We start from the raw sequence: 24,865 nt of genomic DNA, 5'->3' as shown, positions 1-24,865 counted from the left end.
TCGGAACTCCTCGGCCATTTTTTTCAAAAACAACCTCGGATGTATTTGGACGGTTTACATACTCAAAAAGTGGTACGTTTAAGTCCGCTGCAAGTAGATCGCGTAGTAATTTTATTTAGCAGTTAAACTTTGTGACATTACTCTTGGGATTCTTAATTATGTTTGCAATAATACAATTTAATGGCAATCAAATTAAACTTATATCAATAAATACAACTCTAAAACACTACATTTAATTAATGATATAATTCAAAATTTTACGAACTACTTCAACTGATGTACCTGCATACATCCGAGGTTGTTTTTGAAAAAAATGGCCGAGGAGTTCCGAATGTTATGAACCGGGAATTATGAGACCGGATTTTACGAGGACAAACTCCGCGCAGTGTTACTTCCCTTGCAGTACAGTAATCACTGCCTTCACAAATATCACGTGATGATAGAAACGGCACGTGATTGCAATTTACAAAATGGACGGAACACCTTTAAAAGAAATTCCAGCAACATGTTTCATTTGTTTAGAAAATAAACGATTTTATTCCATAAAAAGGAAAAAATGCAAAACGTTCGATACATGTCTGAATAGCTAACAACACATCCATGTTGATATTGTAATTTGTAAATCCTACTTTCAATTTGAAAAAAAGACCGAACATTTCCGAATGTTTTTTTTAATTGTTATTTTTTATAAAACATATTATGCCTATCAACTGGCGTAAAGTAATTATTTAAGAAAGGATATAAGAATAAATATATATGATTAAAAAAAATGCCATTAAAAGTTTTCATCCAATTTTGGATGAAAATCTTGTGGTGGCAGTGTTACTGTACTGTTTACAAAGGGAAGTAACCCTGCGCGGAGTTTGTTACGAGGAGAGACCGGGAAATAGTACCGCATCTTTTGCAAGTTTCACAAGAATTTTTTTTTCAACGCTGGAAATAAATTTACTTCCATTTTTTATCGTTTTTTTAACTCGATTTGCTGCAGTATTTCTTTGAAACTCCAAGTGTTGAATACGCCCGCCGTGTAAATAATAGCATTATACAATCTACTGCATAGTGATTATTTTGACTGCGTCCATATTCTGTTTAACAAATGTTCTTTTCAATGTTTGGTCGGACTGTCAGAAATTTCGGACAAATAATTTAAAATATACCGTATATTTAGGATACAATGTAACCAGTGTTTTCGAACAGAATATTTTATTTAAAGCCGAGCTTATTCATTATTGCGTTCCATGTAATGATTTGTAATAATGCTGTATGTGTAGATGTTCTAAAGAACTTTTTAGGAAGTCCTTGATCTTCGGGTGTTTTATGTAAATGTCAATTGTTACTGCCAGAGCCTAGCTGCTGTGCTAAACATTGCCGTATTTAGATCCAAGCTCAATATATAGAAGCAGAACACTCTTTGATATAGTTCACAGAGTGGTTCAGGAAATCAAAACAATGTCAAATTGATGAATAATTAAGTTTCCCTGAACACCCATTATTGTGGCTTTCTGCTAAAACATTGTTTTTTTAAAGGCCTTTGCTTAAAATAAAGTGCATCTAGACTGTCAAACAAAATATTAATTAAAAAGTTTTAATCATGATTGCTGCTTTTTGGGTATCTTGTCTGTTCTTTAATGATTAAGTTAATGTATGGCAGTAGCTTTGGAGTTGTCGTCTTCGAATAATTTTACCTTGCCTTAACTCAATACCTGTATTGCAGTCTTGTTTAGATGTCAATTTTCAAGCAGCTGCATGTACTGTGCTTTTAATATTGTATGTTTTATCTTCAAACAATTGCTAAGTATTGGCAAACATGAAATGTATGAGTGGTTATCATTTTGTTTGGTAACTTTTTCATTATATTTCAGGTTTCATTCTATTTAGTCCACTTGCTGTGATATATTCCCCTGCAAAGACACTAAAGGTGTGTTTGATTAAAAATGGAAATGATTTACATATCATATTCATTTTTATATATGACACTTTTAGAAATATTGATTTAGTTTGAAGGTTCATTCTGTCATTTTGAAAAGTATGTTTTATAATGTAATTGAAAATCAAATAATTCCTTTGAAATCAATTTACAAGTATATGGCCAGTTATACATAAACTGTTTAAACATCATTTCAGACTTATTTCTGCTTTTTCATTATATGTTGTTAACTTAATTGGGGTTTGTAAATTGCAGAAAACTAAGACAGAATGAACTTGTTTTTCATGTTAAGTTTTAATCTTATTGAAATCATACTGATAACTCTTATTTGTCTTGAGAAGTTAAATTTAAAACTATTGAATTTCTACTTGCATGGTTCTGCTAAACTAAAATTAAAGTAGAAATATTGACTTTGAAACAATCGTACAAAATATCTGCTTTAGTAATATAGTAATTAGTATTATAAATGTATACTATTCACTGTTACTATTGAAGATGTATAATACTAATTGATTGTTCTATTTCCTAGGTAAGGAAGACTTCCGATTCTTCAAATTTCTCAGAGACTGACCTTGCGTGTCGGATAGGTTTAGAATGGCCTGATTCAAATGAATGATTTCTTCATATTCCTTCTATTCTTGTATACTCGGCTGTAATGTTTATAAATAATCACTATTGACATGTGAATTGCAAAAAAAGAATTGTGTCCAATGCTGATAACTAGAAGAAGAGGAACTTGTTAACATGTTTCAGTGTTTTTTTTAGGCCTGATTTGGGGTTGAAATTCGGCCCCATTCCCCTCTCCAAAAAGTATATATTTTTCCCCTATTTCAGTAAAAAAATTCCCCTCCCGACGATGTCAAAATCGTCCTCTAAAATAACTTTGCCGATCGTAATTACGGCACTTTTCAATACGGTAAACGCAGTTTGGCGCCGCATTTTACTCGTAGTGATCATACGTGCTAGTCTCCCTTGATTGATCGGTATCGTTCAAGCGCTCGGAAAATTAATTATATTAATTCACTTTCACTTTGATCTTGTTATGTATATGCATATGATCAATTTATTAAAGAGGAAGGCAAAGCTTTAATGATTTTTGCATTTATACATTTTCCCCTTTTTGCCCTTTTACGACGCGATTTTCCCCTCCTGACGGGCCCTGGCCCCATTCCCCTAAAAGTGAAAAAAAAACACTGTGTTTCCAAAGATTACTATAGTAGCTGCACTCTCACAGATTGCAAATTTTGACGATTGCTTGTTTTGATAACTTTTTTTTATTTTTTGCCTTTGAATGAGCCAATTTTTATGTAGATGTCTGGAAACCAGTGCTATAAGAAGGCTGACTAAGATTAGATTACAGTTCTTCATATTCATGGTTAAAATGATGTATTGCTGCTAAAAGTGTTACTTACATTTTAAGAATATTGAAGTTTACTCTGTTTTTTCGAAAAATTTAGATTGTGAGTTTTCTTGTATTCTGAATTGAGGCAATAATGCCAACATCAGCTGATTCTGAGATATAAACTTAAAAAATGTCAATCTGTGGGAGTGCAGCTTTATGCATACCTATTTGTAGTAAGACCCACAACTCTTGCTGACTTAGCTTTAGTTGGATGGAGGTTGATGCTCTTGTTTTGTGGGGGCAGGGGGTTGTGGTGATCTTAAATGATGGTTTGGAAGTGAAATTAAACATGTTTAATACAGCCGAGTATACAGTTGAGGGTCCAGTGTTGACATTCTTTGTATTGGTCATACTACCGGTCCGACAGCAAGGTCCCGAGAGCGAAGACGTCAGCCCTAGCTGAACAAGAGACAGGTACAAGCTGCCAGTAACTCACTTGAGCCAACTTGGTGACGAAGAATATCTCTCCTTCAATTTTGGTGAAAATGATCTCATTTTTCACTCGACACCAAGGAGGAACAATGTTACTGCGCAGTGGATCGCTGTGTTTAATAGTGTGATCATGGTTTACTTTTCTACTGCTTAATATTAATGGGTTTGTGTGGTCTAGTGGTATTGGTTTCCGCCTCTGATCAAAGTGGTTGTGGGTTTGATCCCCACCAGTCCTCAGAGATACTTAATCAAGACTTCTAACTGAAAAATGCTGAAAAAAGTGGATACCATTATTGGTTTATTCCCAAGAAACAAAGTTTAATAGTTTTCAAAGGAGCATAGGTGGCTATAATTGAAGCATATACTTTCTGAATCCTTTTACCAAAGGGTTTGTGGGTAACATCAGTCAGAGGGATACTTTTTCATGACTACTTTGAAGTAGCATCCATTGAAATATTGACCAAGGTTCCTACATATACAGATAAAAATTGGTAGCTTTTAACTTTTAACAGTGTCAAAAACTTAGTCTTACTGAAATTTAGCTTGAAAAGGAAGTGTAATTTGCTTCATAGACTATTTACATGTATGCAGAATTGTTTTTTCTGTTGATATAACCTTTAGTATTTTTTTATCATAGGGTTACTTGTATTTAGTATGAAAGTTGTGATAGAAATCATGTTCATTGTAATTTGAGATTGATTGTGGTATGAGATCGATTGACTTATGAGATTGATATGGATGTGAGATTAATTGAGATATGAGATCGATTCAGATATGAGATTGATATGGATGTGAGATTAATTGAGATATGAGATCGATTCAGATATGAGATTTATATGGATGTGAGATCAATTGAGATATGAGATCGATTCAGATATGAGATCACATGAGATTGGTTGAGATATGAGATAGATTGAGATATGAGATCGATTGAGATATGAGATCAATTGGGATCAATTGAGATATTATGTCGATTGGGATTTAAGATCAATTGAGATTTGAGAACGATTTAGATCAATTGAGATATGATGTTGATTTGGGTCGATTGAGATCAATTGAGATATGATGTCGATAGGGATATGAGATCTTTTGAGATTTGAGATGGCCTAAGACATGAGATCGATTGACTGAAATGCATTCTACCAACTACTTGTTGTTTTACCAGTATCTTGGAGAAGGAGTCTATGATTGCAGAATTGAGTTTCATGTATTAAATATATGAATATAATAATGATGCTGCAATATTTGACGAGCGAACAATACAAGGTATGTTATTCATTAGCTCTTGTTTTGTCAATTGAATTAAAGATTTCTGTACTGTACATGAATAAAGTTTTGTTTAATTGCAATGCTTATAAAAACAGTTTTAATATACAGTTGAAGTGATCTTTTTTGGTGCAATTTACTGCCTTCTAAAGGCTGTTTCCCATAGCAAAAAGTGATCATTTTCCCCCAAAATTCATGATATTTTCCCAATATATTGAATACAGGTCCTGTGAATGAATAAAAAAGCAATGAATTTTTTTTAAATTTAACAAAATATTGATAATACTAGCTTTTTTAGAGCATAAAGTAAGCATAAAAAAGGTAAAAACATGCATTTTTGCTAGAATATAATTATGCTATTTTAGCATGATTTTTTATTTTTCCCAAAGTCGAAAATTTTCCCAATTTGGAAGGAACAGGCGTTGAAAACAATTCCAAAAAAGTCACTGACAATATTAAATATATATATGGACTGAAAAGTTAGTTTTGCAGTGTTTGCAATATTATCAAAGACTGTGATTACTTAATGAATTAATATTTTTTTCCTGCCATATACAGAGCCTTTCAGCCAAATGTATAAAACATCCATTAGTTGTCCACAGTTTGGCTTTTGGCTTGTTTGCCAATTTAAATGATTTGATTGGTCGATAGCAATTATTGGATAGATATTGACCAATCAATAAACTTTTCGTCTAAATTAAACCAAATCAAGGAATTAACCACTTTTATTCAATTGGCTGCCATTCTCAAGCATAAAGGTAATACATATTGGATTTGAATTTTGACAACTACTGAAACTTTGGCTAAGAGCATTTTTGTTATTCACCAGGGTGCAAATGTCAGGTTTTCCCCAACCCATGAAGAGGCCTTACCCAGGAGACTGGGGTGCACCGCCAAGGCCCCCAAAGGACCCCAGGGCTCCAGATTCAGGCTACCCCCCAGCTTATCCCCCACAAGCAGGAGCATGGGGCAGCGCAGCTGGTGGTTATGGAGGAGGTGGTTACCCAGGATCGTATGGAGGGTATGATTATGGCCAGAAAGAGTATAGTCAGAATTGGTCAGGTTATGCGAAACAAGAGCCACCGCAGCCTGCCCCTGTTGCTGGCCCCCCTAGAGATGAGTCGTTTGACTTTACTGATGACTATGCTGCCTTTTACGGTAAAGGCACTGGTAAGTGAAAGAATTGCAGATTCTTATACATTTTTAGAGTCATTACTGTAGGGTTTTGTCAATTTATCCATTTTGTTTAAAAGAAAAGAGTGTTGCAGAAAAGGGATGGGCACTAGCAGATGGGAGTGGGGTGGGAATTAAAGTAATGAAATATGCCCCAAATGCACCATTTCGGACCCCCTTGCCAACATTTTAAACCAAATATTTTTTTGTTCCCAAGCAGGGGCACAAGTCAAAAGGTTACGCCCCTAAGTTACACCCCCTCTTATGCTAAATCTTGGATCCGCCCCTGATGGATTCGAATAGAGAAAAGGTCACATGTGTCATGTAATTCTGTGAATAATTTGAATTTCATAGAAAATGTTTGGAATTGTGCTTCATTGAAGTAATATTAGGTTTCAAATGCCAGATATGTTCGTACGAATTCAATATCTTATTTTAAAATTTAGTCAAAATAAAACAAATATTTGAGTATCTTAAGCACTCATTTCTACAAAAGCAAGAGGGTGAAAATGCTGGTCTCCATGAGGGCAGAAGGGTGCTGCACATAGCACCCTTCCTTAACTCTTTAGCTAAAAACCCTACATTAGTCGAAGAAAAATTGTAATTGTACATAGACCACAGTTGTTTATATTTTTTTTTCATTTTTCCCATGTCAGGTGATAGAGGTCGCGGAGGCGGGAGGGGTCGAGGGCGAGGCAGGGGGCAGAGAGGAGGGCCCCGAGGAGGGGGCTCAACCAATAACACGGTGATACAGACCATATCCGCAACAGGTCAGTATAGAAAATTGTTTCCATTGAGGTTTTATATCTGCTCATATTTTATAGACCATCCATTTGTCGAAGACTAAAAGTTTGACAGCATTGGACACTGTTGATGGCCACCATATTGTTGTCATCGTGCAACCAATTAACAAAGGCAGTAAATCAAAATCTTTTCAAGTTATTAAGGGTACAAGATTGTATTTCTAATTTTGTATGAATGTTTTCTTATGGCTGACTTGCCATCTCCTTGTACATATTTTGATCTTTAAAAATGATAACATAAAAAAACAACATGTTAGCGATCAATATTTTAACTTCATGCAAACGTAGGGAGGGTCGTTATGACAATATGTTCTATACTAAACACTATCTGTCCATATAGGCCTTAATACTTACGGCTATCTTTCCAACGAGGCCTTTCGGGGGAATTTGTCATGTCCCTGTTACGGCTCTTGTTTTACTTCCTATTTTCTATCATAGTAATTATTTAGTGTAATTCAGGGTAGGAGTTGACCATGATTGTTCTCGGGTCTTTATGAGTAATATAGAGCTATTAGAGGATAATTGTTTGTTTCAGTGTAAGATTGTAATATATTTCACTGAGTGAGCACCAAAAGATATTTTTCATGAGTGGCTCAGCCACAAGTGATATATTTACTTTTTACCAATAAATTTCTATAAATCACAGTAAAGCATACAATAAAATATTACATTCTCTTGGCCTAACTTAAGTATACATGTATATCACTTCATTCAGCTCATGGATCCAACCGGGGGACAGGCGGTGCCATGCAGCGGGGTGGGGCACAGTCAAGGGGCGGGCCCCAGGGAAGAGGACGTGGGCGAGGCCAGGATCAGCGTGGTCGTGGAGGCAACAATCGGGGACGAGGGGCACAGAGAGGTAATCTAGTAATTGTTTTTCAAGAATATTTATCATTTGATAGTTGATTAATAAGTCCTTTCTGCAAATGCTGTAAAATATATAAAGCAGTGTGTGTGTGTGTTATCTACTCACCTAATGCGTTCATGAATCGTATCAACAAATATGCAACAAGATGTTGTAAAATCAACAATTTCGGTTTGATTTCATGCAAGAATTTATTGCAAAATTATATAGTTACCGGTATTTCTCAGTGATACTAATTTAAAAAAGTATGTTTATTTTGTGGATTCGCGTATTTCCAGGGACACCACCTCCCCATCCCCCCCCCCAAAAAAAGTTAAACAATTAAGGAGAGCACTCAATAGAGCTTCTAAAAAAAGTTATTGGTATGGTGCTTCACCCCATTGAAGGTCTGAAGCTGCCCCTAAACCCCTTGCTTGAATGGTTTCAGCCCTTCAGCTGCCAGATCAATCACATCCCCGGTATAACACGATCATTGATAACAGGGTCCCTGTGTATGTGTGTGTGGGTGTGTCTTTTCTGATAAGTGTTATTCAAAAACATGAACCATTTGCTGTGACTCAACAACCATTTGCTTCTGTTTTTCCAGGCATGCCCCCAAACCACTTTGGGCGGGGTAGGGGAGGTAACCAGCGTGGCGGGTTCCTGCCCCCGGTTCACTCACTTGCCAAGGCCCAGCCCAACCTGCCTGACCTATCCAGCATGTCAATGGCGGAAAAGGTAATGTACAATCATTTGTATATTTTAAAAGGTTGATTGTTAAGATAGCTATAAGCAAATATGACTTTAAATCAGACAGTGTTTTATAATGCTTAGCACATGTCATTGGCCATTCAAAGAGGTGATATTTCATTTTGGCCATGTTCCCAGTGCCAAAAAAAATGGGTATTTTCCCCAAAATGTTGAATAAGAATTCCCAATCAGAATTTATTTATTTATTTATTTATTTATTTATTTATTTTTGGACGTTTTGTTTGAATAGCTATAGTTTATTGTTGTTATAGTTAATAAAGCTCATAAATGAAGTGTTAAAAAGTGTATTTAATTATATTCACCTTACAGAAGAATTAACAAAAATTCCCATTATGTGAAAATCTATGCAAAATTCCAAATTCCAGAGGTATAGTTATTTCCCCCATGGCCATTACATTACCCTGCATGCTTTTTGTTTAAAATTGAAATTTGCTTTCAAAAAATAAATACACCTTCCAAACTTTATATATTCTAGACTTAAGTTAACATCGTAAATGAAACTCATTTAAATTAACATCAGACAGTGTTGAGTAAAGTTTAAAAATGCATCCGATTTTGAATTTGAAATCTCACCTTCAAAAAAATACCACTACTTCTTGAAGGATCTCTCAATAAATATGTAGACCCCCATCACATCGCATGTATTAAATAATTAATGATAAAGTTTTGCTCCTGCACACATGAAACTTAATAGGAATGTTGGTCAGAATGGGAAATTGTACATCTGCAATATGTATGAATTTTGACCAGGTCATAGAGTTATGGCCCTTAACTTAAAAAAATAAACTGAAAAATTGTCAGACTTACCTAACTATGGCAGAATATTGGTGATTATAAATATATAATGCACTTGCTCATATTATTATTAAGGTAACCCATCCACCGTTTATACCGAAAAATGGCTACTGATAAAGTTTCATGTCAATAGTACAAAATATTTATGTTTGAACAAGTTTTTACCGAGAGCTTTTTTTTTATTTATATAGGTATGATGTTATTGATAAAAACAAAATATTTTAAGAAGTAAATTAATGAAATTACTTTATAATTATAGTTACATTTTTTTGTATTACCTCCTTTTAATATATATATATATATATTATTTGTATAACAGTTATATGAAGTTGCTTGCTTGTTGAATGTTACAGTTGCACCGGTTTTGCCTTTTCCTGCGTAATGATGACTCGATCAAGCAGAACGCCATCCAGACCATAATGAATGGCATTACCAGTTCCAAACTTGGGCTTAGGGTAAGATGGGATCACGTTTTATATAAAGGTTACTTTTAAGGTATTTATTTACGATATCTGAAGGTCGAACAAATTTTATCAAGAGATTAATTTTCCATTGGTTTTTCCAACTAGTGAAATACTTTATATCATACAAATAAGTATCTGCCTAGATTGATAAATGTTGGTCAAAATATGGCATTGGTCAAGGGAAATAATTAACAAATGGTACTTATTGTATGAGCAGGCTGACTACCAGGCAGAAGAATTGACACGTGTGGCAGGAAAGGCAATGTACACTGGCGTGCTTCGCCTCAACGACATCTTCCTGGCCCGGGCCATCAGACCAAACAAGAAGGAGCTGAAACAAGAGGTCTTCCAGAAAGGCCTCAATGTGATGTTGTCCATGACCGTGGCAGAGATATACAACATGGTCGACCCAGGGGCTGATGCTATAAGGTAAGAGGTCTTCCAGAAAGGCCTCAATGTGATGTTGTCCATGACCGTGGCAGAGATATACAACATGGTCGACCCAGGGGCTGATGCTATAAGGTAAGAGGTCTTCCAGAAAGGCCTCAATGTCATGTTGTCCATGACCGTGGCAGAGATATACAACATGGTCGACCCAGGGGCTGATGCTATAAGGTAAGAGGTCTTCCAGAAAGGCCTAAATGTGATGTTGTCCATGACCGTGGCAGAGATATACAACATGGTCGACCCAGGGGCTGATGCTATAAGGTAAGAGGTCTTCCAGAACTCAATGTCATGTTGTCCATGACCGTGGCAGAGATATACAACATGGTCGACCCAGGGGCTGATGCTATAAGGTAAGAGGTCTTCCAGAAAGGCCTAAATGTGATGTTGTCCATGACCGTGGCAGAGATATACAAAATGGTCGACCTGTAGGCTGATGCATTTAGGTTATTTCCTGTTAGACTTTCTGTTCTTTGTTGGAAAAGAAAGTGAAGTTAGTGTCATAGCCTTGCAGCAATGGTTAAACCTTAATCATGTTAATGTTTATGTGAAATTTTGTTAACACATCTCAAACCTTCATCATGTTAATGTTTATGATATTTTGTTAACACATCTCAAACCTTCATCATGTTAATGTTTATGATATTGTGTTAACATATTTCAAACCTTAATCATGTTAATGTTTATGTGTCATTTTGTTAACATATTTCAAACCTTCATCATGTTAATGTGTATGTGTCATTTTGTTAACATATTTTTAACATTCATCATGTTAATGTGTATGTGTCATTTTGTTAACATATTTTTAACATTCATCATGTTAATGTGTATGTGTCATTTTGTTAACATATTTTTAACATTCATCATGTTAATGTGTATGTGTCATTTTGTTAACATATTTTTAACATTCATCATGTTAATGTGTATGTGTCATTTTGTTAACATATTTTTAACATTCATCATGTTAATGTGTATGCGTCATTTTGTTAACATATTTTTAACATTCATCATGTTAATGTGTCATTACAGGGACGAGTTGGATCGACAAATTAAGGAAGACGAGAAAAATCCAAACAACGCGGCGGCAAAGTCGCTGATTGGTGTAGACGTGACCTCGACCCTCTCAAGCCTTATTCAAGCCATACATGTGAGTGATTTGGACTACTTTTTAATGAAACAACAATACAACAGTAGGAACTTAAATGGGCCATAAAATATGAATACAATGTTTTTGATGAAGTTGAAAACATATATAAAAAAATAGGTATTATATTGTTATAACGGGAGTGAACAAGTTAATAATGTTGATGATGAATTAAACTGTTGGTCTGGCAATCCTCTTTTATCAACTTTTAACATGTTTGATTTATACTTTTCTGGGATGATCAAATTCAGGGGTGATATTGAAATCAGGATTAAATGATGGAGAGAGATTGCAACGCCTGAGTATTATACATTTGTTAAATTTCGTTATTTCCCAGACAATTGCATTGAAAATATTATAAAGATTTGACCAATGTAGAAAGGCCACAAATTAAGAATGAAGTGTTTTGTTCCTTATGCCAATGCATGAAAAAAAAGACTCAGTCCCTTAAATCTCATTTTCCTTTTTTTAGTTCATGTTTTTACATATGCATGACACAGGTCTTTCTTGCGAATCTCCGCCTACAGAGGTCATGAAAGGTCGACCGGTTCATGCAAATTTTATGCAAACAATAACTTCCAGAAAGTCAAGTGCGAATCTAATTGTTTGTTTTTATGTTTCAGAACATGAAGAATATCCCAGACAACCCCATATCCTACATAGAACAGGCCGCCACCCAGGCCCACTGCCTTATCAAGCACCAATATTCCAGTGAAATGATCAAACTACAGAACGGCCGCACTTACTACAAGGGGGCCCTAAACTTTGGCAACATTGTTATAGGTAAGCCTAGCTCCCTAAAAATATCTTTTGAACGACTTGTTGTAGAGTCTCCAACTTGGTATGCACATTGGTCATGATAAGTTAATGGCCCTTATTTATTCCGGGTCATTAGTCAAAGATTAAAGCCTTGGTGATTTTTAGAAGAGAAATGATTCGCACCTGAAATGTTAGGGGTCCTTAAACATAATTTGGACTTTTCTTATAACTTCAAAACTGGTATTGCGATTTATTTATTTAAAATTACACAAAACAAATTTCTATCTAGAACAGATATGCAAAATGATTTTAATAGACGATGTTCATGATTAAAATTCACATAAAATAACATTGACTTCCTGCTTTTATACCATTTTCTAACACATTTACTATTTAATGTCATTGCATACTTAACCACAGGTAGAGGCACAGGACTCACAAAGAAGGCGTGTAAACACGACACGTATGAGCAGACACTGGAACGCCTGAAAACCAAGACGATGGCACAGCTGTCAGAGTCGGCACCGGAAATCAAAATCGAGGAGGATGAGGCGATGTTCCCTGCAGTTGGGTCGGGGAAGGATAAACTGACAAACATGTCACTGGAACAACGTTTCCATAACCTCCTTACTGCATTGCTGGGTATGGCCAATTTTTACACTAGCAGAATGAAGTAAATGAGTATGAGAATACACTAATGTTTAAGAGTTTTTAAGTCTGCCAGTGCTTATTAACTGCATTTTAACTTGATTCTACCATGTGGTCGAGGGATTCTAAAAATCAATAATTTGCAGACTGGACCAATTTTGACCACACTGGTTTCAGTAACAGCATAAGACAAAACATTGTTTTTTATAATTCCTGTCCAAAATGGCTAAGTCAGTAATGAAAAATGTAGAAATTGTCATACACAAACAAGTTTATCATTTACACATCACATGTAAATCCGCTATGATTGTACTTAAATACCACTTACAAATTGCTACGTCATGAAAAATATTGACAAAAGTTGACAGGCTCTTGCCGATAGAGATTTCAATTTTTTTTTAAAAGCCCTAGTGTGGACTTTAAGTCTATTTAAATGAAAAAAAGGATTTCTGGCATAAAAACACCAATATTTGAAAATTCTCACCCTAATTCATGTGTATGAACATTTGTTTTAGGGAGTTCTGGTTTCCGAGGGCCAACCAACAACGTACAGAGCACGATCGACGTCCAGGCCCTGCAGAATGGGCTCGTACCAATGTTGATCTTCAGGCATGAGGACGAAAACAACAAGGACACTAACAGAAACACCATTATAGAGCTGTACATTGAGAAAATACTCATATCATCTAGTAAGTTACTGTTTTAAAAGTAATTGATATTATCACACATTCTTAACAGAAAGCTACGTTACCATTAATCTGTGCCTGAATTTTGGCTGTTTGAATGAATGAATGTGTATGTGTGTGTGTTTGAGATTGTTTCAGTAAATGTTTGTATTTTGAGACTTTTTCCATGAATCCATGTATTTCAGTCTGTTTCACTGAATTTATGTTTGTGAAAGGCTGTTTCAGTAAACCATGTGTTTCCATGCTATTTCAATGAATATCTCCGTTTTCAGGCTGTTTCAATGGATATCTTGGTGTTCAGGCTGTTTCAGTGAATATCTGTGTTTTCAGGCTGTTTCAAATTCAGTGAATATCTGTGTTTTAAGGCTGTTTAAGTGGATCTGTGTGTTTTATTTTTAAAGGCTGTTTCAATGAATCTGCATTTTAGGCTGTTTCAATGAATCTGCGTTTTAGGCTGTTTCAATGAATCTGTGCGTTTTCAGGCTGTTTCAGTGAATATCATTTTGTGTTTTCAGGCTGTTTTAGCGAATCTGAGACCCAAAAGAAGAAAGAGTGCTTGACTCAGCTGTACACAATGGCCCACGAGGTACTTACTACCGTTCCTGCGGAGCAGATTCTCACCCAGCACCGTCGCATCCCGGACTCAGAGATTAAGACTGGGCACTTCATCGACATCATCATCAAGGGATCAGGTAAATCAGCTGTATATAAAGCAGATCTGGTATTCATGAAACATATTAAAGCTGCACTCTCACAGATTTCCCGTTTTGACATTTTTTTATTATTTTTTGTCTTGGAATGTCAGAGCCAATTTTTGCGTAAATTTCAGAAAACCAGTGATATAAGACTACTGACAAAAGATCAGATCATTGTTTTTCATATTTACGTTTGAAAAATTATAATTTATTGCTAAAAGCGTTACTATTTCTTTAAGAAAAATGCATAAGACATTAATTTTGATAATAAATATGAAAACCTGCGATCTGGTTTTTTGTCAGCAGTCTAATATCATTGGTTTCCATAAAAATTGGCTTGTTTTAAGACAAAAAATTAAAAAGTTGTGAAAATGTTCAATCTGTGTGAGTGCAGCTTTTACATGTTCCCAAAGACAATATGCACAGTCATGTGTAGCATGACCCATAAATCTAGCCTTATTTATGTTCCCATGAATGACTGAATTAAAGATCAGATCTTCATGTGAGTTCTGGTTCCAATATATTTTTGTGTCGCTTGCAAAGCATAGAAGAAACAAAAGGAGATTACTTTGTTAGGCAATGTGGTCCGGAAAGTCCTCATCTGCGGCATTGGCATTGGCTGATTAACATAGATTCTTTTAACTATGGATTAATATGGTCATGATCAATTGACGACCCCTATAGATTTTGCAGTTTCTAGGTCAAGGTCATTGTGGATGTAGAAGCATTTGATTTGCAGTAGTTTTGTTTAACAACTTTGTAGATTGATATATTTTTGACCAAAAGAAAAAAAAATCATAATGGTTATATTTAACTAGAAATAGGCTGATCATGTTATAAAGTTGATTGTATGCTTCATCTCAGGTAGAACAGTGGAATCAAACGGGCAGGCGTTGAAGCGGTTTGGATTTGCCCCAGAGGAGTTGGAGGGGCGTAGCCTAGACGAACTGGTCATCATCGAGCACAGCGATTGGTCGCGGGACCGTGTCCGAAACGCTTTCTCCATCCTTCAGCTTTCCTGCACGCAGAATGGTCTTCTCATGCAGTGGGAGTGTGATTGTGTGAAGAATTACTTCAGGTAAATTCATGAAAGATGTACAGACACAATCAAAGTTTCACAGCCTTTCTATGTATTAATTATTGAAATTTAACAGCTTAAAGTCTAACTTGACTCTTCCATTAATACTGAAAATTATGATGAATTATTTTATTATTATTATTATTATTATTATTATTATATTTATGTACTTTCCTGGAATTTGATAAGCTTTGGCCGAGACATAATTTTGAATAATTTCTTTTTTGTTCTACCTTAAATTATTATTTTAGTGAAATAAACAAACTGGGCATGTAAAATTATACTGGCTGTTAAATTTCTACAGAGGACTTGAATGAAAAACCAAAAAAAAATGTATGATTTGAGTATAAAATAACAGCTAATATTTTTTTACTAAACACAAATCTTAGTGTTTTTTTTTCTAGTTTTTTTTCTTTTCTTTATATTTTTACAGTGAAATAGTTAAACAATGATGCATTAAAAAGAAGAAAGAAAAAAAGGTTGTTTTTTTCATCAGCCTTTATTGTGTGCCTTTTAATTCAGTTGTGAACATGGCTGTGATCGTGCTGTTTATACATCCCAGGTGTGTGATCAGCATCCAGAAGCGGGTGGTCGGGGAGAGTTACGGCTCTAACAAGAATCATGCGCGCAATCTTGCTGCCACGGATGCCCTCTTCAAGCTTTATGAAACACAGGAAGTGGTTAATGTAAGTCATGTTACAGGGTTCCCACAGGAATATTAGTATACTTCTTACTAGTTACCAAGTTATGGCCCGGATACGGAATTGCTAACGCCCCCCCAGTGAAATTAGCCTTTGAGGTACGGACCTGGAAAGCATGCTTGACCAATCCTTTTAATGTAGAGATGATTTGTATAAAGTAGGGATGGAAACCGGATACCAAATCGGTATCCGGATATTCGTATCAAGTATTCGAATACTATCCGGATACTCGTATCAAATTGTTTTCATAATAAGTAAATTTCCTATTATATGTCACCCACCTTCTGTTATTTGACATAATTGTCCACTTAATTTATAATTCGTCATATGGCAATTTCACTTTTTCATTCATTCTTTTTCAGTCTTAATAACTTATAATGTTATAATCAAAGCTAAACAACTCATTTTACGTTATAAAACTCATGATGAATACCACATAAACACCTCGCGAATTTGATAGTCACTTAGGCCGAGGTGGTTGCTTGGTTACTGCCACGTGCTTTCGAGTTTGTTATTTATCAGCAGGTTTCATGTTAAATGACGCTTTGATTATTTGATAGTCGATTGTAATTTTATTTCATTACATTGTTTGATTTAATGCAATACCTACAATTTCTGCGGTGTTTTGTAATGAAGGATATAATTGCGGAAAAGATAAGAAGACAAAAAGACGATCTGATTTTTCTTTATTTACATGCGTGTACGTTTTTATTTATCAATAAACTAAACATGTTTACATATCGTATGAAAATAAATTACAAGATGCAAAATGATGGAAATTTGATTGAAAAGTGAAAAGATAAACAAATTTGTTTTTGTATTTATTGTTCAGATAGCAATAATTTCTTCATGCATATTCATCAAAAATACGATTGGTCATTAATAGCTTTGATTGCACGACCCTTATCTTGTGATTGGACGTTCAATTCCTACGGATTAATGATCGATCCGTTTAATATCAACTAGTGCCAATGAGTGTCAATTAAGCACATCTGAGATCGTAAAACAACACTTGTCATTGTAAACAAGGTCATAGAACTTTACAGGGTGCTGCACAAGGACACAATATCACGCCTTGTGCAAACACCCAATTAGCAGACGATTTGTGACACATACCCGCTTCGCGACAGACACTGTTGATCACCTGAAATATTTCATCTGAAAAGTTTTATAACAATTGCTATGTCTCTGCTAAGCTATTTCATTGAAATTTTAATTCTTTACGAATATTCGAATACCCATTTTGGTATCCGAATACTTGCGTGATATCCGGATACTCGGGTATTCGCTTCCATCCCTAGTATAAAGTTATTTGAAAATTGCTTTGTTAGTTACCAAGTTATGGCCCGGACACTGAATTGCTAACAAACTGACAGACAGACGGACAGACGATGGAGGCCATAACATAATACGACCCTTCGGGCGTATAAAAAGTCTGGGATTTCTTAGGTCAAGGTCTGGGAAGTCTGGGAAAATGGGCAAAAGTCAGGGAAATTTGGAACCTGGGATTGAGAGCCATGGAAACAGTCTTTAAAATAGCAGTTTATAGTCGGAGCTTTTCCAGTAAAACATATACTAGTAACCCACAGGTTTGGGGGAAGGCAATTATTTTCGGTGTATATGGTATATGGATGAGTTTCTTTTTTCGCTAATTTGGATCCCATAAGGATAAATTTGATTTTGTAGGGGGGTAGTATAATTTATAAGTAGTTTCATCGGGGAAAAAAATTGAGATTTGGTCAAAGGGAAAAGTCAGGGAATTTTATTTTCTATGATTTGTGGGAACACTGAATTAGCTTTGGGTAACTTAACAGTTTTTTTTAGTTGTGTACTTTTTACAAGGATGATGTCATAAACTGTATTTGAATTAACTAATTCAGGCCTGCAGCCTCACAGCCATCAGCACCCTCTTAAATTGAAATGCACCAGATGCAGATGATAAAGTTAGGCTCTTGGATCTTACATAACAATTAGGGCAAAACTAATATGCTTAAAATATCAGTTTGTTAATACAACCCTATTTGTTTCCTCTCTTTCCAGCCGTACATTTTTTTTTTTGTTGTAGTGTGGAAGTATTTTGTTGTAGTGTGGAAGTATTTTGTTGTAGTGTGGAAGTATTTTGTTGTAGTGTGGAAGTATTTTGTTGTAGTGTGGAAGTTTTTTGTTGTAGTGTGGAAGTATTTTGTTGTAGTGTGGAAGTATTTTGTAGTAGTGTGGAAGTATTTTGTAGTAGTGTGGAAGTATTTTGTTGTAGTGTGGAAGTATTTTGTAGTAGTGTGGAAGTATTTTGTTGTAGTGTGGAAGTATTTTGAAGTATTTTGTAGTGATGTGGAAGTATTTTGTAGTTGTGTGGAAGAATTTTCTGTAATATCTTAAAAAAGAATCATTTATGAGTGAGCATGTTAAAATAAATATTTTTATTGAAATATTTCTAACATACGATGTATGCTGATAAAGGTTGGTTTGGTACAGAATTTTGGTTCTATTTTGCTTTATATATTATAGTGGAAACAAAGATTTTTTTTGGTGCCTTAAAGCATTATCTTATTTTTAGTGATATTGTCTGATATCTAAAGGTGTTTTTGGTACAGAATCCCAGTAAGGCATATCAACCTTATTTTTTGAGACGTTAATGGAAAAAAATAACTTGTTTTTGGCTGGATAGCATTATTTAATTATATGAGCTTGCAGGGTAACAAAATCATAAATAGATTCTCTTAGCTTTTGCGTTTACCTGTCAGATGGCGTCTCGCCTAGAAGACCACAAAAAGTGGATCACGTGGAAAGAGATTCAAGAGGAGGCGGAAAAACTACGGACAGCGGGTATCGGTGACGAGCCGATCATGAAAAACGACGAGCAGGGCAATCCACTACCTGACGCCTTTGTCATGAAGGTATAATGTAATATTCAATAACATCTTATGTTCTGAGTTTTGAAACGAAAGACACAAACTGCATACTTGTCCTGACTTGTTGGAGGAGAGGTCTCAGCAGTCTTCCCGAAATGTGCTGGTCCGCCAGACATGTCCGGCAAATTTTGTACGGGTCAGGCAGGTGTTCCGAGAATGACAGTCCGGTTGACGGGCATATTTTTGAGATGACTAAATAGCGAAAAGGTACCTTATGGCGAAATGTTTTTAAAAACTTTCGCTGATTATTTGCCTTTGCGGTAGTTACTGATATTGATGTCACATAGCATCTGTGAGGTCTGTCAAGCACATTAAACAGAGAAATCAATGATTGAAACTAGAGAAATCAATGATTAGCTACTTGGGTACTTGTGTGTTTTATGTAGAAGTTGAAGGGTAGGTACTTGGCATTTTCTCAACTCATTTCTCGATCTCAACTCATTTTACAGCCTTGATTTAAAGTTTATATATTTTACTATTTGCACATTTTCTCATATATAATGTTGATAAAAATGTTTTTTTTAGTCAATATTTTACAGAAAGATAATCCTAGGGCAAAACTTGTTGGTGAGCCCAACTCATTTTCTTATATGCATTCCTGTGGTTTATAGAGGTTTATCAGTGAAATTTAATTATTCACTGTTTCAATCAGCAAAAATTTGATATTTTTCAGCTTTGAAATTTTAGCCTGCTCTCAGTTCCAAATCAAACATCAGCGTGCACAGGGTCAGGGCACAATTTCAACAACATCAGTTCTGAAATTACGTTAACTGCGCATACAAAGTGGCGCATTTTTCTTTAAAAAGCTTTTAAAAATGGCTTTTAATTCCAATTTACATAGTACAATAAAAAGAACTAGAAGCGCCGCAATGTGACAAAACCAGGTTTTTGTTATGGGCAATCAGAAATTATAGCCAATTAATTTGTTGTATGACTTTATCTTTACTTTTATCAAAGAGACGTAACTGAAACTTACTGTTGGCGGAAACCATTTTTCTATTTTTAGTAATAGTGACCTTGACCGTAGCCCCTCCCCACTCAAAAGCAATTCCAAGCTAGCTCTTCACATAAGCTACCTACACACTAAGTTTCATCAATATCTATCAATGCTAACTTATGTTATTGGGCAGAAATCACTTTTCTATTTTTAGTAACAGGCGACCTTGACCTTAGCCCCACCCCCCTCAAAAGCAATCCCAAGCTAGCTCTGTACATAAGCTACCTACTTACCAAGTTTCATAAATATCGGTCAATGCTAACTAAAGTTATTGGGCAGAAACCATTTTTCTATTTTAAGTAACAGTGACCATGACCATTTTTCTATTTAAAGTAATAGTGACCTTGATCCCTCCCCACTCAAAAGCAATCCCAAGCTAGCTCTTCACATAAGCAACTTACACACCAAGTTTCATCAATATTAGTCAATGCTAACTAAAGTTATTGGGCAGAAACCATTTTTCTATTTTAAGTAACAGTGACCTTGACCTTAGCCCCTCCCCCCTCAATAGCAATCCCAAGCTAGCTCTTCACATAAGCTACCTACACACCAACTTTCGTCAATATCTGTCAATGCTAACTAAAGTTATTGGGCAGAAACCATTTTTCTATTTTAAGTAACAGTGACCTTGACCATTTTTCTATTTTAAGTAATAGTGACCTTGATCCCTCCCCACTTCACATAAGCTACCTAAACACCAACTTTTGCCAATATCTATCAATCCTAACTAAAGTTATTGGGCAGAAACCATTTTTCTTTTTTTAGTAACAGGCGACCTTGACCCCACCCCCCTCAAAAGCAATCCCAAGCTAGCTCTTCACATAAGCTACCTACACACCAAGTTTTATCAATATCTGTCAATGCTAACTACAGTTATTGGGCAGAAACCATTTTTCTATTTTAAGAAACAGTGACCTTGACCATTTTTCTATTTTAAGTAATAGTGACCTTGACCTTAGTCCCTCCCCACTCAAAAGCAATCCCAAGCTAGCTCTTCACATAAGCAACTTACACACCAAGTTTTGTCAATATCTATCAATGCTAACCAAAGTGATTGGGCAGAAACCATTTTTCTATATTAAGTAACAGTGACCTTGACCTTAGCCCCACCCCCCTCAAAAGCAATCCCAAGCTAGCTCTTCCCATAAGCTACCTACACACCAAGTTTCATCAATATCTATCAATGCTAACTAAAGTTATTGAACAGAAACCAATGTTTGACGACCGCCCACCCACCCTTCCGCCCAACGACAACCTCATTCTAATAACCCGGTTTTCGTTGAAAACCTGGTTAAAAACTGTTTGTTTCAGTGTAAGAAGCAATATTTTTCCCATCTTGAACACAAAAAGTGAATATTTCACTGGTGGCTATGCCACTCGTAAAATATAAATTTTGGTGCTCACTCTGTGAAATATATTGTTACACTGAAATAAACAATTATCCTAGGTATATACTCACATACTTATTTTGCTCTAGAAATTACTTTCTTTACAATGAGCAATAATGTTCGTCGACATCGTGAACATGGAAATGTGCTTCCAAAAATTAGTAATTTTGAATTATGCCATGCTGTAATATGGAATAATGAGTTTAGGTCGAGATTGAGAAATGACTTGATATGACAAGTGATATAAATTATAAACTATAATTTATATGTGTATTGTGTAGGTTCTGAAGGACCATTTATCTCGGCTGACTGGAGGAGAGGTCCGTGAGGTGCTGTTCGGGCCAGGCATAGGTGTCACAGAGACAAGGGAAATAAGGTAAAACTTAAAGGGACTGTGCACCAGATTGGCACCAAAAATTATCTTTTTTCTGTAACGAATCTCAGATAATTATTTAATAAAATGTTTTACTCTTTGATATCATAATTGTAAAAATACATATCAAAATGTAAAAAAAATTGAGTCGGCGACTGGGTTCGAACCGGTGTCGCCAAAATTGCAGCCCAATGTTGTATCCACTGTGCTACGAAGGCTTACTCTAAACAGTTGGAATATTTAAGCTATATACCTAACATGGTCATATCACGTGATAACATCGACTAGGCAATCAAGCATAAGGAATGAATTCTACTAGGTAGACATACCTAGTAATATTTTTCAATGGAAAAACTGCGAAAAATAAATTAATTGTAAACTATGTGGTACTTCAGGTAGTAAGTTCCAATGCAGTTTTCGACAATTTTCTTTCTTTTTTTTTCGCTGTTTCATCAAACAGAGTACAGTCCCTTTAAGACTACCTCCTGTGTGTTCTGACTTGTCCATTGCATATTATTTTTTTTATTTAATATTTACGTAGCCACAAAATCACCAAAATACTGTATATTTTTTCCCGGTCCCTTAATCATAGGCATTTTTTGTTAAATGAGTTAAACACAATAATGCATCAAACTGTGGTGTGGTCAAAATTAGCAGAAGACGGCAAGCCTTTCACTGTTTAAATGCTTTCTTGGCTTTCACAAATTTGGGATTTTTAAGAGAGGGCTTTTTAAAAGATTTTGATGCCTAGCCTCAAGTGTAAGAATTCGAGCTTGTTCATCCAAAAGTCTAATTTTGATGACTGATGTAGCAACTTCAATAGTTATGCAGAATGCTTTGACCTGTTATGTATTAATTAAAATGATTACCCAATATAAATTCTTCAGCAGGGGATATAAAAAAAAAAATTTGCTTGTCTGGTTTTTAAGATTTGGCAATACCCTTGTTGCCATCAGCGTCAATGTGCAAAATCTTTACTTTTTTGAACTTAACTCAAAAAGTATTGGAGATGTTCACACGAAACTTAGAACAAATGTTACTAGCGACAGAAATTTCATGCGTTGAAAGTCCTATAACTCTGGCTTCTATAGTTTTTGAGTTGTGCCCCTTGCATTGGCATCTGCTATTGTTTAAACTTGTGTTTTTTCATCTTGAATAGCCTTAAAGCTAAAAGGGAGTTCTCAGCCTTTGAAGCAAATTTATATCTCATGTTTTTATTCCTGAACAGTATTATGATTCATGTCAAGAAGGATAATATCAGTGATTCTTAGAGTCATAATTGCCAGTTGTATTATATGTTTGTAGTTTAAGGTGTTAGAAATAAATTCTGTAGTCAAGGGTATTGATTTTCATAATTGCCCGTTATTTCAGGTATTTTGCACGGATGCAGAAGCTGAAGTCCGATGTTCGCCAGTACCAAGGTGAGCCCTATCTCCTCTTCTACGAGAAGCTGGAGTGGCCACGCACCGTCGAAATTCTCAAGTCTGAAGAGGGTCCGTATGGAAAGTTTGTGCTGGTCGACAGGTCAACGTTGCCTAACCATGCTACCATTGAGAAAAACCTCGTTAAGGAAATTCCGCATATTGGCGAAGAGTTGCTAGACGCTGCAATCGAAAAGGCTGAACAAACACCAAAAGTTGAGCAGGCTCCAAAGGTCGAGCCTACTACTCCAACGAAAGCCTAAAATGTACAATGAACCAAGTTTTATATAGTGTTAAACTTTTAGTTTTTCTGTAGCAGAAAGGCTGAGCCCTAACCAGCTCAACAAACAATAGAGCATGCATTATCATATGTTATGGTCTCAATTTTTTCCATAATTTTTCCGAAATGACCTCGACAACTTTGTTTCCTTTTTGTTGAAGATACATCACGTGTTTTTACAAGGACATCTGTTGGGTTTTTTTAACTACTAGTTTACCAGAATCGGCTGCCAGCTAAATGAATGTTTTGAATGGCAATTAGGCCGATTCAGATTTGAAAAAAAAAAAGTGAATATTAAGTAGAATAAGTAGGAGCTGGTCAGTTACTTAACTATTTGAGACGGTTCAACTGAAATTTATTGAGAACCCTGCTAGTCAAGGTCATTACCCTGACTTCATGTGACTATCAGTGAATGTTCAGATAAACAATTATGTATTTTTGTGATTTATGGGCCTGCGTCGTATTTCAAACATAAACCTTTCGGTAATGATTTTATAAGCTAGAGTAAAATAATGATTTTACAAGTGTTTTCAGGTGCATAACTGGGGAAACTAATTTATGGACCTTAAAATATGTTGCCCAAGGATATAATCAGATGTCATATTTGCTGCTTATGTCAGATTAACTAGAAGATCTACTGGTAATTCCATTCATGTGAACGTGTCGAATGCATGACATCTGGATAAATGGATTTTTATCAAATTAATTAGTGTTGTGAGAAAAACTTGTGTTTTTATGTAAAATGAAGAATGAATTAGTTTGCAAAGTTCATTAGAGCTGAAAAATTACAGAAGTTTTATGTTTTAGATGATTAAGTTTTTGTTTTTGGGAGGCTCTTTTCTCACTGTATCATGTAATAAATGAAGTAGTATAAATAAAGTAAAACCAGGATTTTGTTGAAGTCATTTGTACCATTTTTCATTTATTGATGTTCACCAATTTTCTTTTTTGAATAAAGTGATAGAAACTATTACTATTTATTTTCCATCAAGATCGGGACCGCCATTCACTTACAGCTTAGTCCCAGTTTCTCCGTCAGTCTTCATTCAATAAATTTAGATTGATTTAAGACCCAGGGACCTCAAACTTAGCAGGTAGGTCATGACAAGCCGATTTCCTTATCGGTTTTAAGGTCAAAGGTCAAGGTTGTGGTGAGCGCGAGCTGAAAAACTGTTTCACAGGCAATTATAGGCATTAGGTTGTTAATATGGTAAAACATTGACCGTAACCAATACAGTTCATAAAATAAGAACCAATGTTCCGTGTATTTCAAGCAGAAACAAGTTTCATGGATATTTAGTGGAAATTCTAGCCTAAAGAGATTTTTAAAACATTTGACCTAGTGACCCATATTTTGACCAGATTTGACCCAGAATGTACTTGAAAGACTAACCTAGAAAAGTTACATGGTTATTGGCTTGTAAAATCTATTCTGCGTGTGTGAACAAATACTAAATTGAACCAA

General features: G+C 35.3%; 1 protein-coding gene across 1 annotated transcript; it reads left to right on the top strand.

Annotated features, from left to right (window-relative positions):
- Positions 1 to 927: 927 nt before the first annotated feature.
- LOC128223183 (uncharacterized) lies at positions 928 to 24,370 on the top strand. The gene is made up of 19 exons (XM_052932476.1): positions 928 to 1,918; positions 2,457 to 5,027; positions 5,857 to 6,197; positions 6,857 to 6,970; positions 7,719 to 7,862; positions 8,455 to 8,585; positions 9,767 to 9,868; positions 10,095 to 10,307; positions 10,500 to 10,585; positions 11,351 to 11,468; positions 12,089 to 12,248; positions 12,645 to 12,866; positions 13,388 to 13,561; positions 14,074 to 14,250; positions 15,118 to 15,331; positions 15,894 to 16,017; positions 18,774 to 18,926; positions 21,608 to 21,702; positions 23,071 to 24,370. The coding sequence occupies exons 3-19, from the start codon at positions 5,864 to 5,866 to the stop codon at positions 23,381 to 23,383; spliced, it is 2,874 nt and encodes a 957-aa protein (XP_052788436.1). The 5' UTR covers positions 928 to 1,918; positions 2,457 to 5,027; positions 5,857 to 5,863; the 3' UTR covers positions 23,384 to 24,370.
- The last annotated feature ends 495 nt before the right edge of the window (positions 24,371 to 24,865 follow it).

Source organism: Mya arenaria, chromosome 17 (assembly GCF_026914265.1).
Source record: "Mya arenaria isolate MELC-2E11 chromosome 17, ASM2691426v1".
NCBI classification, from domain to species: Eukaryota; Metazoa; Mollusca; class Bivalvia; order Myida; family Myidae; genus Mya; species Mya arenaria.
Note: the sequence above shows the minus strand (reverse complement) of the source record. Positions and strands in the feature narration are given on the sequence as shown.

Bases quoted from the DNA above. Each gene is read 5' to 3' on its own strand.
- LOC128223183 (XM_052932476.1), top strand. From the start codon at position 5,864: ATGTCAGGTTTTCCCCAACCCATGAAGAGGCCTTACCCAGGAGACTGG. The intron at 7,863-8,454 runs GTAATCTAGTAA...CTGTTTTTCCAG, and splicing joins GGGACGAGGGGCACAGAGAG to GCATGCCCCCAAACCACTTT. The intron at 13,562-14,073 runs GTAAGTTACTGT...TTGTGTTTTCAG, and splicing joins GAAAATACTCATATCATCTA to GCTGTTTTAGCGAATCTGAG.